The sequence below is a fragment of the Salvia miltiorrhiza genome, chromosome 2 (genome assembly GCF_028751815.1).
Source record: "Salvia miltiorrhiza cultivar Shanhuang (shh) chromosome 2, IMPLAD_Smil_shh, whole genome shotgun sequence".
Lineage (NCBI taxonomy): Eukaryota > Viridiplantae > Streptophyta > Magnoliopsida > Lamiales > Lamiaceae > Salvia > Salvia miltiorrhiza.
Window position 1 is genome coordinate 70536036 of NC_080388.1, and position 14436 is coordinate 70550471.

At 36.7% G+C, this 14436-nt stretch overlaps 2 protein-coding genes across 6 annotated transcripts; one reads left to right on the plus strand and one right to left on the minus strand.

Moving 5' to 3' along the window:
• Window positions 1-233: 233 nt before the first annotated feature.
• LOC131008837 (uncharacterized) lies at window positions 234-5784 on the minus strand. 4 transcript variants are annotated; one of them, XM_057935907.1, is made up of 9 exons: window positions 5585-5776; window positions 5379-5468; window positions 4968-5248; window positions 4699-4829; window positions 4416-4609; window positions 4195-4308; window positions 2080-4082; window positions 1265-1337; window positions 234-564 (listed from the first exon to the last, which is right to left on the minus strand). In XM_057935907.1, exons 4-9 carry the CDS (start codon window positions 4793-4795, stop codon window positions 406-408), a joined length of 2640 nt encoding a protein of 879 aa, XP_057791890.1. In that variant the 5' UTR covers window positions 4796-4829; window positions 4968-5248; window positions 5379-5468; window positions 5585-5776; the 3' UTR covers window positions 234-405. The 4 variants fall into 4 exon arrangements, with proteins under 4 accessions (XP_057791890.1, XP_057791892.1, XP_057791889.1 ...); XM_057935909.1 differs by lacking the exon at window positions 5379-5468 and having other exon boundaries at window positions 4968-5378; XM_057935906.1 differs by lacking the exons at window positions 4968-5248; window positions 5379-5468 and having other exon boundaries at window positions 5585-5784.
• Window positions 5785-10802: 5018 nt separating this feature from the next.
• LOC131008839 (biotin carboxyl carrier protein of acetyl-CoA carboxylase 2, chloroplastic-like) lies at window positions 10803-14229 on the plus strand. Of its 2 annotated transcripts, XM_057935911.1 has the most exons (7): window positions 10803-11213; window positions 12013-12066; window positions 12199-12317; window positions 12400-12709; window positions 12900-12971; window positions 13297-13362; window positions 13927-14229. In XM_057935911.1, exons 1-7 carry the CDS (start codon window positions 11097-11099, stop codon window positions 13948-13950), a joined length of 762 nt encoding a protein of 253 aa, XP_057791894.1. In that variant the 5' UTR covers window positions 10803-11096; the 3' UTR covers window positions 13951-14229. The 2 variants fall into 2 exon arrangements, with proteins under 2 accessions (XP_057791894.1, XP_057791893.1); XM_057935910.1 differs by having other exon boundaries at window positions 10851-11213; window positions 13297-14229.
• Window positions 14230-14436: the final 207 nt, after the last annotated feature.

The following is a 14436-nucleotide window of genomic DNA, read 5'->3' on the forward strand; positions in this document are numbered from 1 at the left end:
AAATTTACCTGAATGGAGCTGCAGTGAGGGTTAGCATTATATAATTCTATACCCTCAATGATTTGTTTGTTCTCAATGTTTGAAACAGATGCAACATGTAGAGATCCCTTACTGCTGTGATTGATGGTAGTAACTAGTAAGTACTAATAAGTCACATATACATACAAGAAAGAAGAAAAGGGGGGGAAAAAGTAATATATAATCACAAGCAAAAGAAGCATTACAGCAAGAGAGATTCAAAAATCAGAATATAGCAGTCCCAAAATGTTACGGAGATCGTTGCTCATAGCACAGCTACAAGCAAACACTAGTTAGTATTATTACATAAAATTTTATAAAGAAAAAGAAAAGAAAAATCCTAAAAACAAACACTAGTTCGTATCTTCAACCACAGTTTCATGAAAACTACAGTTTGGATTTTGAGCTGGCCTTACAAATATTCCTCCATTTATCTTTGAGGTTTATGGTGGTACGACTTGGGTGGAATATACCTTCGCCATGTCCCAAGATCTTTGTCCATGGGATCTTAGCATCATAAGGGCCACAACATACTCGCATCCCCTCCTGTTACAGAGCAAAAAGCAAATGCTTTTTTGAGAATCACAAAAATAAGAACCACCAATGTGATTCTCACTGATAAGAACTCTCAAACTCAAATCTTTAACATAGGACCCCAGTTCACATTGTTTGCAGAAACAAGAACATTTCAATAAACAACTTGCAGAGGGGAAGGCTCTAGCAATTAAAAATGAAAAAGAAAATATATATCATTTGACCACGTGTATAATGCATAAAACTTCCACCTACTGAGCTCTTTCTCTAGCTCTGAGTTGGGCTGACTCTCCAAATATCAGCAATTGCTATTCCTTCTTCTTAAGTTCAAGATTTTCTCATCTAACTCAAAAGGAATGGAAGATTTAGCTCTGCCAGGGACTCGTGCTAAAATGCAGGGAGGATAATCCAGAGCTAGAATAGAACATATTACATCCAAGCAGTCTTACCAACGGTTGAAGTACTGGGCAGGATTGTAACGGTATAGGCTATACATGCATTCTCAGTCATAGGGTGATACCGGACACTTGGTAGCTTCTTAGGACATAACAGCTAGAAATAAAAAGCATAGAAAGACTGAAAGCAACTTTAATTCATGATTGTGCATTAAGTTCCATGAAATGCCTATGTTGTACTTGCATTAACTATTAATCAACAAGCAAGATGTGGGAAAGAAACACATGTTGGATACTTAATGCCAGGTAAGTTATACCTTCAGTTTTTCTTCTTCTTCACTTGTCCACGGGATGTTTTTCCTCCTGAAGTGAGGAATTGCTGGATTCAAGCTGCAAACAGAAACAGAGATCATCCACTCTTACACTATCTTCATAAGTGGAAATTACTACACATAGCATCCTAAAACATATTTGATCTGAACCCACAGACTATCATCAGCATAATTTTTTCTCTGAGTACCAAAGAGAGAGCCCAGTTCGTCTATGAAAACTTGTGTTAAAATATGTTTCCTGTTAGAGAGCCGTTTTATGAGCACAAGAAGAAGAGAGATGGGCCACATTATTTTCTGTTATTTTATTTATTTCCTTGTTTGGTTATTATTGCTTAGTCTAGTTTGATTAGAATTTCAGTAGTATAGGCTTTGGGTCTTTTGTGCCCAGACCCAGTTTAATAAAAGGGTTCCTTCCCTTACAGTAAGAACTGTCCAGGACCTAGATAGGAATTAGCGGTGCTTTGGGCTTGGGAGCAGATTCATCTTCTGCTGGATTATTATTGTTTTCATATTGATCATTTTTCTTATTCATTGCTAAGATCCTAACAGGTCCTCTTTACTCTAACATTCCCCTTTCCTTTTCTTGTTCTTTTTCAATGTCTTACGTTCCCAAAGAAGAAATGGAAATTGCATACCATATTATTCATCTCGAATATAAACCTCAATAAATGGTAAGGAATACTGTTCAAGGACATGTGAGCTTTAAAAGTTAAATTAAACATAAAATTATGAACCTTATAAATATATAAACTAAAGAAAATGTCATCTTAGATAATATATACAGGAAGAAAAGAACTTACTTTCGCCTTTCTTGTTTTCGAACCCTTAAACAGATTTTGCTACCTCCAGAACCCTCATTCTCTGCTTCAGATAATTCCTCTGCATCATTTGATTGAGAACTTTGTGAGCATTTGTGCTCACAAGGTAAATCTGTTTCTGGCAGACGTGGTACACCCTTTTTGGATCTGACATCAGCATGCTTCTTACTCCCACTTGTCTCTGAGACCACAGTTTCCCTCTGAGAGTTATGAACTGCCTCTACACCAATCTGTTTCCGTCTGCAATCTCTCAGACGTTGGGATTCTTGCGTAATTCCTTTCCCATCTTGTTTATCTGTTTTTAAACTATGAACTCTATCAGTTGAGTCTGCTGCTTTTCTTCTGAGAGGAGGGCTGAAAACAGAACGTAATTTTGAAGGCCCTGCCTGCTCATATTCCAATTTCTTCCTTTCTTGGTGATTACTGACCTTCTTCACAACATTTATCTGGTTTAGGTCATTACTTTTAGGCAACCCATCATTTTGTTTCAAACAATTTCCATCCATCCCAAATGATCCACAGGACTGTTTGTTTGGTTCATTTTCGGGGCCCAAGCAAATAAAAGTTGCAAAATCCTTTCTTGCCAAGATGGCAAGTTTCTTAACTTCCAGATACTTGGATATTGCTCGAGAATATGCACAAAACGGGCAGCAAAATGCCTCCCCTGTGTCAAAGCTCACATCTGAACCCAAACAGTTCTCATGAATCACTATAGGGCAGGAATCAGAAGTACAAGACAATAAATCTCCACCCCTGCGACATTTCATACAAATATGTTGTTCTCTTCCACTGGTTGTTGCTAACGTATTTTGACTGCATATGTATTGGGAGCTCAAAAATGTTTTCTTCTGTGTGTCAATAGTTGTCCTCTCATCGTGATATCCATCAGTATCACTGAAAATATCGACATCATCTTCAGCTTCACCAACAGTTGGGAGAGTTCTAGGAACGTTTTGGTCATACTTATCAATGTCCTCGTTAGTCGATGTGAGCCCATGGAAACCATTCCCTCCATTTTCTCTGGTTTGACCCTCCTCATTCAGCACTTCAGTACCACAATCGGGCAAAACGTGAAAATTCCCAACAAGCTCCTTTGATGAATTACAATGGTTATTACCATTCCCAGGAGACCCATTTTGCCTCATGACCTCGACACGCGTTTCTTTCTCTAAGCTGCACCTTCGTGCACCACTATTAGTTGTTTCCAATGGATCTTGGCTGCATGTGTTCTGAAGACTGTGCAAAGCATTTTCTTTTCTAGCGATTTCAGTCTTGCCACCGTCATTCCCATCATTATCATTACAAACATGAGATTTTTCTTTCACTTCATGAACATTGTTCATATGTAGCTCAAATCTATCCACGTCATCATTAGTTGTTTTGGGGTCACCGGCCTCGTTCTTGCCACCTTCTTCCTGAATGTTCTGCTCTTGCCTCTGCTGCTCCTCAGGTTTGTTATTTTGTCCATTGTCACAATGAGGAACCTTCTTTTCACAAGGCAAAACTCCATTTGAATCAACAAACCCTGATGAAGTACACTCAATAGTATCATGATTATAAGGTTTCACGAGCCCTCTTTCAAGGCCAAACCTTTTTCCTTTAAGATGGAGCAAAGTTACTGTAGAAGCATCTGTTATTTGTATATGGACTGCTGAAGATATTACCTGCTCACCTACATTCTGTTCATTGAAAATGATATCATGCCTATTCTTCTTGACAGGGTTTATGCAGGTTGTATCCAACTGTTCAGCTGGACTTTCACTGGCTCTTTTTTTCCTGTTAACTGGTACTAAGTTTTCATCAGGCAAATCCCTTGGCAAGAGGTTACCATCATCCGTATGACATTCGGCTCTAGGTGTATTTACATTGCATTTGCCACCTTCTGCGGGGGCATTATGCTCAGTGTGACTCCCAACTGGCAAACCACTACATTCTTTCAAAGATGACAAACTAGAAGGGCTTCCTGTAAGCAATGCATCCTTCAGCTGTTTTAAGAAAAACCATAGGAAAAATTAGACCAAATAAAGTCAACTCAACATTATTTTAGCATTCTTGCAAGATAAATGCATTATTCAACAGTCGTATAGCTCCCTTCACCTGTTTCAGAGCATATAATCTAGGCAAGCTAGACTTTTTATGCTCTATGAACGGCTCAAGATCCCACTTCGAGATTTCTAGTCCAGCAGATTTCAGATGTTGTGATACAGATGTCTGGCAATATGAACGTAAATTATCATCACTGGAACTTCTCAAATGACTCAATTATGCTAGTGTGTTGTCATACTTAATAGAGTGAACTTTCTAAAATTGAAAAGTACCTCGCTCAATATTCGTCGGAGTACATCTTCGCAAAGGTCAGATGGATCTAATCTAACTTTTTTCCTCGAGGCATAAGATACAGGATTTGCACGAGCTCCTTGAAGGAATAAACTCTCTAAAAATTTCAATGACACCAATTCCCTTGTATTTTTTCCAAAATCATTCAGAAGTTGTGGTGTCTTCTTAAGTAAACCTATGACCACGAATACAGAAATATCATGTCTCTCGACCAAAGCCATCAATTAAAATTTCATAAGAAATAGAAGTCGCTGCTATGCTTACGTAGTAAAAGAGATGCCTCTACATTATCAGAGCATGATAATGCCTCAAGGAACAATTTCTGTGGAAGAGATGATCCACAATGAAGCTGGGAATCCATTACTCTTTTTGCTTCAACATTCAATAATAGTATTCTGCTATCAATAGGTGGTTTTGTTAGATACACTAGCAAAGTCAAATGCAAGTATGCACCCGAGCTTAATCCAATAAAAAATAATGCCCACATAAACATAAATTGCAGGCATAATATATCATCGCATCCAGATAATTACCTGAAGATATAGTCACATAGCCTACATTCCAATCGAACGCCAGGTCACGGGATATCTAATAAGGTGCTTGGTAGGGTGGTATTTGGGAGGGGAATGGGAATTAACATATTATGATAGCTTAATTGTAGATTCCCGATAATATATTTTCCATTCCCCAATTTTGGGGAGTGAAACCTATTCCCAGATCATCGTTCATTCCCATTCTCCGCAAACCACCAAAATTCCAGAAGGTCATAAAAGTGACCAATCTTTTTTACTTTTGATAAAAGTCAAGACATAACCTACAACAGACAATAATGAATCTCATTCTCTCACCTACCACCACTAAGATCTAAACTCCAAGAGTTGTAATGTCAAGTAACAGAAACTCAGAAAGGCCGTCGCATAGCTAATCACCTAATTCCACATTACCTGCATGTACTTCATCTACTCAATATATTTTCTCTAAATTGAGTTTTGCACCTCGACCACCACATATAATCACTTAAACATGCGAAAACACTGAAATCAGCATACAAAATAGTTTTCTGACAACAAACGTGATTTCGGCAATCAAACCAACAAAATTCATTCAATATCTTCAGCATAATGCCAAGCAAATTGTCTCCCATAAATACCTTTTCTTGAACTGCTTTTTTTTTTTTAATGTCCGGCCCAAGAAAAGGTAAAGGAGAGGCAGGCGAAATCAGTGGGAGCAACAGAACCGGCGGCTGCGTGAGGGGAGGGTCGGCGCGTGTGTATGTATCGGCGTCTGTGTGCGTGTGTTTGTTGAAGAAGAAGAATAAGAAGAGTAAAGAGGGCCGCGCCCTATCCAACTCTTCTAGAAAATAAATTTTCATACAAACCCGTGGGCTGGTCCGATTAACCCGTCATTGGAGAGGATTAGGATTGAATATTTTCAACCTGATAAAAATTACAACCCAATTAATCCGGCACCCGATAGGGTCGGCCCGACTAACCCGATGAGCTAGCCCGAAATCTAAATACTTAATATTAAATATTTAGATATAAAAATAAAGAAATGACAAAATATTATAAAGTCTCATCATTTAATTTTTCTTTATTTTTTAGATGCTTTGATTCTATGAATTCAATTTATTGATGGATATTTTATTGTTTTTTCGTTAACAAAGTGGAACATTTTATTATTATCAACTTATTTTATGTTATGTAACTTGATGTTTTTTCAATATCTTATATTTTTGCATTTCATGCTTGCTATATATATAATTTATATCTTTGATTTCTATGTATATTTTATATATTATACATTAAATAATTAAAAATATTAAAATACAAATAATTATTTTATTTTTACGTATTTAAGCCGACTAGCTCGATGGGCTAGCTCAAAATCCGAACGTTTAGGGTTAGGGTTGAAAATTTATAACTCGACAAAATCCCCAACCCGATTAGTCCGCACCCGATTAACCCCAAACCTGATAGGGCTGGCCCGAAATCCAGTGGGCTGGTCCTTTTAGTATTATTTTCGTCCGTCTATAAAGATAGTGTGTTTTTCTCTTTGAAAAAAACTTTTTTATGCTCCTTCTGTCTCCTAAATATTATTTTTTTAAAATAACACAAATTTTAATAAAAATTAATTGTGTATTTGATAAGTGAAAAATAAGTTTCACAAAAGTGAAATTATAAGAATAATAATTAGTGAAATTATTTCTAAAAATAGGTTATAATGATATTTTGGGAACAAACCAAAATAGAAAAAGAGGAAGATGATTGAGGGAGGGAGGATCCGATGGAGCACTTCAAAACTTCATTTATGCCCTTTAACATTAAAATCAAATCGTTCAAATTTTTTTATTAAAATTTGTGCCCTTCGCTCTACCACGCACTCTTTATGGACGAATAAAATATTATTCTTATTATGCATATGTATTAAGTGTAGTTACTTATTTGGGTGATTGAAAGCATAAAATGAATATATGTGATACATTTTGCATATAAAGATATTTATGATCAAATTAGTTTTTCTTAGATTAATTCAATTTTCAAATTAAAGTCGAATAAGAATATTGTTGGTACCGTTAACCGAAAATTTTGATTTCAATGTTTATAATCTAAATTTGAAACTCGGGTGTAATGAATCAATAGTTACTGCTTACTAGTTTGACTTAAGGCTAGCTTAGGGAAATATACAAGTTTAGGATGCGTTTATTTGCTTTGAGATATAGAAAAAGATAAGCTCTATTTAACTTATTCACATGCTTTAAAAGTTGTTAAAAAATAGACAAACTTAAATAATATTGCAATTTTTCTATAATTCAAATTTTAGTTCAAATTGAATCTGATATAACATTAATATGATTCAAATGAAGTCGTCGTTTTGATTCTGAAATATATTTTAAAAAATGAGTTATTGGTGCCTAAATACGCAAAGTTTAGATCCATTTCAAAATTGTCAATTTTAAATATTATTATAATTTTCTCCATAACTTGAATTTCAGTTATAAGTAAATGTGACATGGTGTTGATATTGCACCACTTTAATAAAAACGCCTTTTATACTTTTTAAAAAAATCATATCACCAACTTCAGCTTCTTCATCCTTCTTATCAACTGTAGAACTTAACTTATGATGTCTATTTATGAAAGAGAATATAAGAGAAAAACATCATCATTATCATCGAACATCACCATCAAAGATTTTATTTTCATTAAAAGATTTCATCATTTTATGTAATAGGGGAATTGGATGAGTCCAAATTTTAATGAAGTTCTTGAGACCGTGTGAGTGTGAGTGTGAGAAAAAGAGTTGAGAGAGAGAAATCCACAATTTTCTGCAAAATTTGAAATTGGCGTGCGAGAGGATAAAGAGAGTTTCTGTATTTGTGTGGGAGGAAGGGAGTTATGTGTATTTGCGCGAGAGAGAGTGAAGTGGATTAATCAAGTTAATATTAAAAAATATATATTAATACATGATACATATTATCTCATAAAATTAAATACTTCATCATTTTCCAAATAACTTTCTAAGAGAAAGAGACACGAGTTTTAAGACAAAATTGTTAAGCGTATTGAAAGTAATAAAAAATATTGTAATTATTATTGAAAGTGGTGAAAATGCATTATAATTAGTATTGAGAATAATGAAAACGTGAAAAGTAAGAATAAATGAGGTATTTTGAGCGGTGGGGTATTGCCCCAATATGAATAGGAAGTTATTTGGGGGACGATCCAAAAAGAAAAAAAAAAAGAAAGTTGTTAATTTGGAGACGGAGATAGTATATATATTTCATTTATCCTCAATTTCATGTATTTTTCACCATTTTAATATGTCCCTCAATTTCATGCCCTTTTATATTTTAGGGTGCGTTCACTTTAATGGAAAAAAATGTATATTTTTACTTTTTTTCATAATTTTCGCATGTTTACTATAGTAGAAAATTTTATCGAAATAGGGTGGAATATTTTCTCAGATAGCTCATTTTCACTCATTTTCTCTTCAATGTTGAATAATATTATATTCAGGTAGTAGTGTGAGAATATTGAAATATTTTTCAATATTTTCATTTCTAGTATGCTCATCATTTCTAGTATGATTTGAAGTGTGTGAACTGTAAAGCGGAAGACGAGACGGTTGAACATCTTTTTTCCACTTGCCGCAATTCCGAGGAGTTATGGAAGGGTTTGCTTCTTTGGCTTGGGAAAGATTCAGTTTTTCAGGCAACGATAAAAGATCATCTTCTCGCCTTTGTCAACTTGGGGACTAAACAGGATTTTCAGCTTCTCCTTGGGGTCTGGATGTGCACGATTTGGTGCATTTGGGGAGGGAGAAATAACAGCAAGTTTAATCTTGGAAGTTGGAGCAAAGATAAATTGTTGACAGAGGTAAAAACGAGGCTTTGGAGCTTGAAGCTAGCGTTCAATCTGCAGATTACTTCTCCAAATTTCAGAAGCTGGTTTGGAGCTGTGAAACTCCATGGTTAACTTTGGCAGCATCGTTTTTTTCTTCCTCCCCTGCTTGGTTTCCCTTTTTCTTTTCTGATCTTGTTTCTTTGTTGTGGGTATCTCTGGTACCGTTTTTCTTTCTTTCAGTTTCAATATATCTCCCTTTTCCTGACCAAAAAAAAAAAAGTATGCTCATGATAAAAATAGGGTTAAATGCATGTAATATCATGAACTTAGGCCGAAATCCAAATTTAGCACGAACTTCAATTTGTCCAATTTATATGGCTAACTTCATCTCGTATCCAATTTTAACACCGTTTTATTTTCCGGCAGAACTACGTGGCAATGACATGAAACACGTGGCAATGACGTGTCTTCCAAATGACACGTCATAATTTGTAACTTAAAAACGTCCAATTTAAATGTGTAACTTTACTTCATGTTCAATTTAAATGTGTAACTTTACTCCATGTTCAAAATTGGTTTGCTAATTTCGACGGAGGTGAAGGCGGAGGCGAAGGTGGAGGATCAGTGCCGGAGATGCAGTGCAGCGGCGTGCTGGTTTGCAGGGGCGCCGGCAGGGGTGGATCTTCGATTTTGGATGTCTCTTCGATTTTGGATAGAGGGGTGGATCTGAGGGGAGGGGGGGTGGGCGGCGGCAGGGGCGCCGGATCTGGTGCGGCGGCGGGTGGAAGGAGGTGAAATTAGGGTTTGGGGTGGGGAAAATGGGGGAGACGAAATTAAGGTTGGGGCGCCGGATCTGCTTTCGCCTTTTCTCTTTCCTCCTTTCTCGCCCTCTTGGTCGGACGAGGATCGGCGAAGAGCTCCAGATCCCCCACCTTCTTACGCCTCTTCTGCGCTTCGATTGGAGGAGGAGTTCGCCGGACATGGAGGAGGGAAGGCGGTGGGCGGTGGAGAGAGAGGGGGCGGCGGATCTGGTGGGGGCGGTGGTGTTCGCCGAACATGGAAGGGAGAGAGATAAGAGAGGCGGCGTCGACCGTCGTGCTTGGAGGAGGAGAGCCGCTCGCCGGTGAGAAGATGAAGGAGTGTTGGAGGAGAGGAGCAGAATCCAGCGAGCAAAACGCAGCGTTTTGCTCGCCGGTCGGAAACTTGTGCCGGCAAGCCACGTCATTGACACGTAGGATTCAAGTTGGGGGGGGAAAAAAAAGGGTGTTAAAATTGGATACGAGATGAAGTTAGCTATATAAATTGGACAAATTGAAGTTCGTGCTAAATTTGGATTTCGGCCTAAGTTCATGATATCTTCTCATCTTTTCTTATCCATTATTTGTCAATAAAAATTTTACAATAAAATTAAACGCACACTTAATAAATTACTCCACAAGAGGTGAGACTTTTGGTCAACTTTAATCACTAAAAAAGTGAGATCTTTATTTTACTCACAACACATTTAACTATTTTATTAAAAATTTGAGTTATTCTAAAAAAAGTATGAAATTGGGGACATAAGGAATATTATAATAAATTAATCAAATTAGTATAAGTGAGATCATAATCAAACCAACAATCAATCTATTATAAACTAGATCAAATAAATAAAAATAAAATTCACTTTTGGTACTTGATTAAATATTTTTTTGTACTTTTGGAAGAAACTCTTTGATACTTCAACTTTCTTCCTTGAATTAAACTTTCTCAACTTAGTTAATCCTCTCTCTGTCCATAAAAAAGTAAACATGCATAGTATGGAATGACGTAAATTTTAAAAAATTATGTAAAGTATATTGTGAGTTAAGAAATGGTCATACATTGATTGTGATGTTTAGTATAAAAATTATGAGCATACATATTTTTATGAGATTGATGAAAAAAAAATGCATATTTTTATGAGACGAATGGAGTATAATATATTATTTTTGATTTGTGTAATTTAAATTACATAACTTGGACAACATCAACTAATAATCTAGACTGTCCAGTGAAAATTATTATTAAACGATACAATCAATACATTGTTGGTTTAACCAAATGATCACAGAGCTCAAAAACGCTGTCGTTTAATCCACCTCGTCCATATCGCCCTCCTTCCTCTCCACCGTTATTCTGTTTCTTGTGCTAATTTTACTTCAAATTTATCGCCCATTTTTTCTCTACAAAAACCTCCAAACTCTTCCCAGAAATCCACTTCCCTCTCTCACACACACGCGCGCAATCCTAACTCCATCTGCAATTCTGCACTATCCTGCAGAAATTCATAATAAAATGGCTTCTTTCACCGTTCCATGCCCGAAGGTTTCGCCGCCGCTGGCTGCTTCATCGCAGCATGTTGCTTTGTTCCCGCGATCCGGATGCCGAATGCTCCCGTTCGCTAAAGTCAAGGTTCAGTTGATTACGTTTCATGGTTTAGTTTGATTTGAGCTCGCTTTGATGCGTGGACATTGTGCTTTGTTTGACATCGCGCCGGATTTACGAGTTTCTTCTGTAACTTGCTAGCGTCAGGAAACGTGTATGTAATGCATTAATGGAGAGAGATTTGAGAATGAGTTAGTGACAGTTGATTGCTAGAAACACTGATAATGCTCGCATGTACTGAATGCTATTGCTCTTTGCTTGACTGGATCAAACACTATTACTGCACCAAAAGCCATAATTATAAGTAGAGGCGCAGCATAATTCTCTATATCTCGCAGTTCATAACTCTAATTTTCCCCCCCGGGTCGAGTTAGTGCTGAGAAGTTCTTTCTTTTGGTTCTGATTGATTTTAGCCTTAAAGTTTGTTGTAGGATTTACGATGTGAAATGTGTTCCTGCTGAGAAAAATAGTTCGATGAGTTACTAGCTTTGTTAATTTAGTTGTTGGGGACTGTAGATTTTGGAGAACATTGTGTTAGCTAGTTGTTATGTGTGTATCTGTGCCTTGAGGCATGTTCTGCTATTCTAGCTTATATACAAAGTCGGATGAACCCTAGAAAGATCAAACCCCTATAGAACATAAAAGGAGATGACTATTGGCGGGTAAGGAAGTGTTGAGTCTGTTTATTTGTACGAGAACTTAATGTCTTGCAGAAGTATTCCTATACAAGGCGATTGAGTTTACTAAGGATAAAAGTAACAGTGTCTTTTTTTTGGTTAGATTCTTTTTTACTGCAATATGCCTGAAGCTCCTTTTTCTCTTCCAGGGGCTTAGCCGGAACCAATCTGATGATTTTAAGGTGTCCGCACAGCTAAACGAGGTAATACAGCTGCTGTTATTTAGTGTATGCATGTTTCATGTTGGTTGTTGTTCTCTTTTGTTTACCGTTCTTCTAGTAATCTACTTGATGCTGCCATGAACTTGAGCCAGTATTTTGTCTTACTTTGATAAGGTCGCTGTCGAAAAAGCATCACTTCTGACAGAACGGCTCAAAGAATCGAAAAGCCAATATGAAATTCCAGATGCAGAATCGGTTTCAGCTTTTATGAACCAAGTATCCGATCTCATCAAGTGTGTATACATATTTGCATTAATCATCATACCATATTCTAACCCTTTATAAAAGTATTCATTTTTATTTTTTTATGGCTAGACTTGTAGATTCGAGAGATATTGTGGAGTTGCAGCTTAAGCAATTGGATTGCGAGCTGGTTATAAGGAAAAAGGAAGCATTGCCACAACCTTCAACTTCAGCTCCAGTATTTTACGCCCCACCTCCTACCGCACAGGCTACATTGTCACCTCCTCCTACAACAAATGTACCAGCTCCTGCTTCATCAACGCCTTCAGCTCCAGCATTACCAGCTCCAGCAAAGCCAAAGTCTTCACATCCCCCATTCAAATGTCCAATGGCTGGAAACTTCTATCGGTCTCCTGCACCTGGTGCTCCTCCTTTTGTGAAGGTTAGTCCTATACTGTAACTTTTTGTTGTTATATTATTGTTGTTGTTAAAACTCACTTGTTTGGGCCAGTTCATAGCATAATTTGCTCTTTTATGATAATGTGCCTTCTTTTCGGATTCGGTTGCTTTCTTCAATTCTGTACAGCCTGTACTAAGTTTCTCTATATGCTAACTCAGAGTTGGTTTTCTAGGTCGGAGATAAGGTCCAGAAAGGACAAGTAATATGCATTATTGAAGCTATGAAACTGATGAATGACATTGAGGTAAGCTCCTAGACCTTTGAATCAAGATGTTTTGACGGAATACATTTTATCTCGTTGATAAAAAAAATCAGAAATAAATTAGTGAGAGATGCTTGGATCAGGTGGGATTTTGTGATTACTAAGTTTCTATAAAAAGTTCAGTTATTGTGGCATTTTCTTGAAAGCACCACAAGTTCAAAGACCTTGTGAAAATAACTTATTTCCTTGCAATTCGGTAGTTCTGGTTTAGTTTCTAGAAACTGTTAAGTGCAAAGACTTTGCATTGTCTCCTCGAGGTATATGCATGATTGTTTAATATGTTTGCTGTGCTGTTAATATCGTTCAGGCTGATCAGTCCGGCACTGTGGTTGAGATACTTGCGGATGATGGGAAACCCGTCAGTGTGGACACGGTATCTCTTTTGCTCTTTCTATCCTATTTCATATTTTCATTCCTTCATTTTCAATTTTTAATCAAACTACTTGCTTGCGTGAAGGCTAAGAAGTGTTAGTGCCAGTAAATTTTTTTATCGCTTCTGTCATGTTTGAAATAAGAGATAAGTCACAAAACTTCCCACTATAGCTAATCCGAGACCTGTGTGATTGAACCTTTTTCATTGCTACTCACCCACTAAAACCATGCAAATTTTGCAAAACACCAACTACAGCACTTCGGTGGTGCAATATTTCCATTGAGATCCCTTTATTCAATTCAAATATTCTCCACCATGATCGCTATACTATTTGCTGGAATATACACAATATAAGGGGTCTACCTTGCAGTTATCAAATAGCTAAGTTGGTGATTTACTAAAGAAAAAGGTTTAGCAACACAGGTCCAAATTAGGTCATAAATCAGAAAGCAATCTGCAATCCTTAAGTGATTTAACCCTGTGAACAAACATTCTCAGAGCATGCTGAATCTCATTCTTATCTCCCTGTGTTCTTCCAAAAAACTTTTCCTTCCTCATTTGCAGCCTTTATTTATCATCGAGCCGTGAAGATCCGAGATTATTACGGAGGACCATCTTGAAATGTAAGAGTATGATATTTCTTGGCCTTCTCGGAATATATAGTACGAAATCATGACAAGCATGTTTTCATAGCTAAGTCGTCACACTGTCACTGTGGTTGTTATATATTTATTTGAGAATAATGCAAATTTCTGCTACAGAAAATGCGTGATCATTTTCAGCAATATGTTCACCGTGTGTGTTATATCTGGGTTAATCACTGTAAACTCTATGGAGTTAATGTTAGTAATACTCTTACTACTTAAATAGTTTTAATTTTTGTTTCTTTCTCTAATACAAATGATTCCGTTGGCTTCGACAACATTTTCTTTACCCATACAAGCATGTGTTGAAATTTTCAGCGTTATTATTATTTTTTTTTTATATATTGGCGTTTTTCTTGAGGATTATATTGTGCAAACAGTACAAACTAGTGAGAATTAAAATTTTACATGACAATGCAGAACTTACTGT